This window comes from Abrus precatorius, unplaced genomic scaffold (assembly GCF_003935025.1).
Source record: "Abrus precatorius isolate BTA unplaced genomic scaffold, Abrus_2018 Scaffold11, whole genome shotgun sequence".
Lineage (NCBI taxonomy): Eukaryota > Viridiplantae > Streptophyta > Magnoliopsida > Fabales > Fabaceae > Abrus > Abrus precatorius.
Genome location: NW_020874303.1, coordinates 18,059,354 through 18,061,527, shown reverse-complemented (window position 1 = coordinate 18,061,527; position 2,174 = coordinate 18,059,354). Strand labels below are relative to the sequence as shown.

The 2,174-nt window shown below is 33.0% G+C and overlaps 1 protein-coding gene across 1 annotated transcript; it reads left to right on the top strand.

Annotated features, from left to right (window-relative positions):
* The first annotated feature begins 684 nt into the window (after positions 1-684).
* Positions 685-1,803, top strand: LOC113856256 (protein LURP-one-related 4-like). The gene is made up of 3 exons (XM_027488000.1): positions 685-947; positions 1,069-1,290; positions 1,412-1,803. The coding sequence occupies exons 1-3, from the start codon at positions 723-725 to the stop codon at positions 1,544-1,546; spliced, it is 582 nt and encodes a 193-aa protein (XP_027343801.1). The 5' UTR covers positions 685-722; the 3' UTR covers positions 1,547-1,803.
* The last annotated feature ends 371 nt before the right edge of the window (positions 1,804-2,174 follow it).

Below are 2,174 nucleotides of genomic sequence, written 5' to 3'. Positions count from 1 at the left end.
CTAACTCCACTTTACCGAATTTGGACACCAGTCACTTTGATTCACCTCAGAAAAATGGGGCAGCGCACGTTATATCAAGTTGGTTAATGTTAACGACGGTTGTCATGACATTGATATTAAAGAAATAAAATTGTATAATATTTGTTAAACAAATATATATGGCATTTAAAATATATTAATATTTGAATGGTTATTGTTTAAAATAATTAAAACCAGAAAACGTATTTTTGACCCGTTCATTAGGAAAATCATATTAAATTAAAAGTTTAAGAGGACAGGTGACTTCTCATTAACAATGTTATGAGTGGAATGAAAAGTTTTTCAACTTTAACACAGTGTCATGACAAAGTAATATCATGCGTTCATATGTGTTTTACGATTACTGTTTCGTTTTTCCTTTAGGTTTGATTAAATTTAATCCTAGAAAGACAAGATTAGTGCAAGATCCACATATAGCATGATTGTAACAAGCAAATTAAGATATAAATAATATAGTAGTAATAAATCCGGGGGTTTAATCCACATCATTTTTTTCAGCCATTAATTAATTATAAGTAGCCCTTCCACGAGTGCCATTATATTAAAATTTGAATTATTCCGAAAAGGGGTTTCAAAGAAACAGCCAACATAGTAGGGCCAGATAGGCATATAAATAAGCTACTCAAGACCATTCATTTCACAGCAGCACACAACAGAACCTCTTTATTCTCTCAAACACCACAATGGCCAAGGTTCACCCTCAGGAACTCACATCTTCTCCGTGCCCAACATCTCAAAGAGAAACATACACTCTATGGATGAAATCACTTGTCTTCCACTCTAATGGTTGCACTGTCTATGATTCAAATGGAGACATAGTTTATCGAGTTGATAACTATGACAGAAAGGGTAGAAGAGAAGTTAACCTGATGGATCTAAGAGGCAAAGTTCTTTGCACCATAAAAAAGGTACTAATTTACTAGCTACATGACTCTCACCAAGCCATTTTTGTATTTTGGCCTTTTAAATTGTTGTATATATGACTAGATCAAATGATTTTAACTTGTCCTTTTTTACCATGTTTTGTAGAGATTACTAGCTTTTGGATGTTGGGAAGGCCACAGATGTAGCAGTTCTAATTGGATAAGCCAGGAACAACCATGGTTTCAAGTTAAAAGATGCAACCAAATGATCAAAGGGAAAGTAGCATGTCAGATTACAGTAGGGTGCCAAAAGTATTGCATAGTAAGAATTAGTGGCAAAGAAGCAGCATTTCGGATAGTAAACATAGATGGACAAATAGTTGCTGAGGTAATAATTCATCTTTAGTTAATAATAATATGTGATTTTATAATCATTATGATCACATGGGTAATTAATTAAATTTTTAGTTTGGTACTGATGCTAAGGTTAATTTTGCTAAATTTTGCAGGCAAAGCAAAAGCACTCACCCTCAGGGGTTGTTCTGAGTAATGATGTTCTAACTTTGGATTTGGCTGCGGGCACAGATCATTCTCTTATAATGGCTTTAGTCACTGTGTACGGATTGATATGCGGTATGATGTAAATAATACCCAGTTGGTCCATTCCTTACGACATACACAAATTTATTCGGAGGCTCTGATTCAGGATGCCTTGGTTCGCCTGTGACTGATTATTATGTTGTTTCCCTCTTTCACTTTTGTAAATTTTCTTAGTGACAAGTTTTGTAATCAGAATTTTGCCTAGTTTGTGTAAAGATCATGAGCTCCAGCAGGATCATAGAGTTAGGGATATATCTATGTACACATATTGTTTATAGAAGAAACATGATACATTATACCCACATTCGATCTTCGATAATTTACCAAAAGTGTGATGCAAATGATAAGCTTAATTATTTTTAAAAAGACTATCATCTACTAACAGAAAAATATGTTAATAGTTAAACTTAGTAATCTTTATCTAATGAAATTTGAACTTTAGAAAAGACAATATGCGTCTATACTAATTTATATGATGTATAATGTATAAATTTGACAAATCATGTCCGTACATCGTACTGCTAATGTGATGTATCATACGTTGCTAATGCAGGTCTATAATATCTTTATTAATAATTTAATCTCCATTATACAAAGAGTATATCAACAAAACAAAGAACCGAAACTAGAGACCCACAAACCCAATCTTCACAAATATGCCAACCATCAATT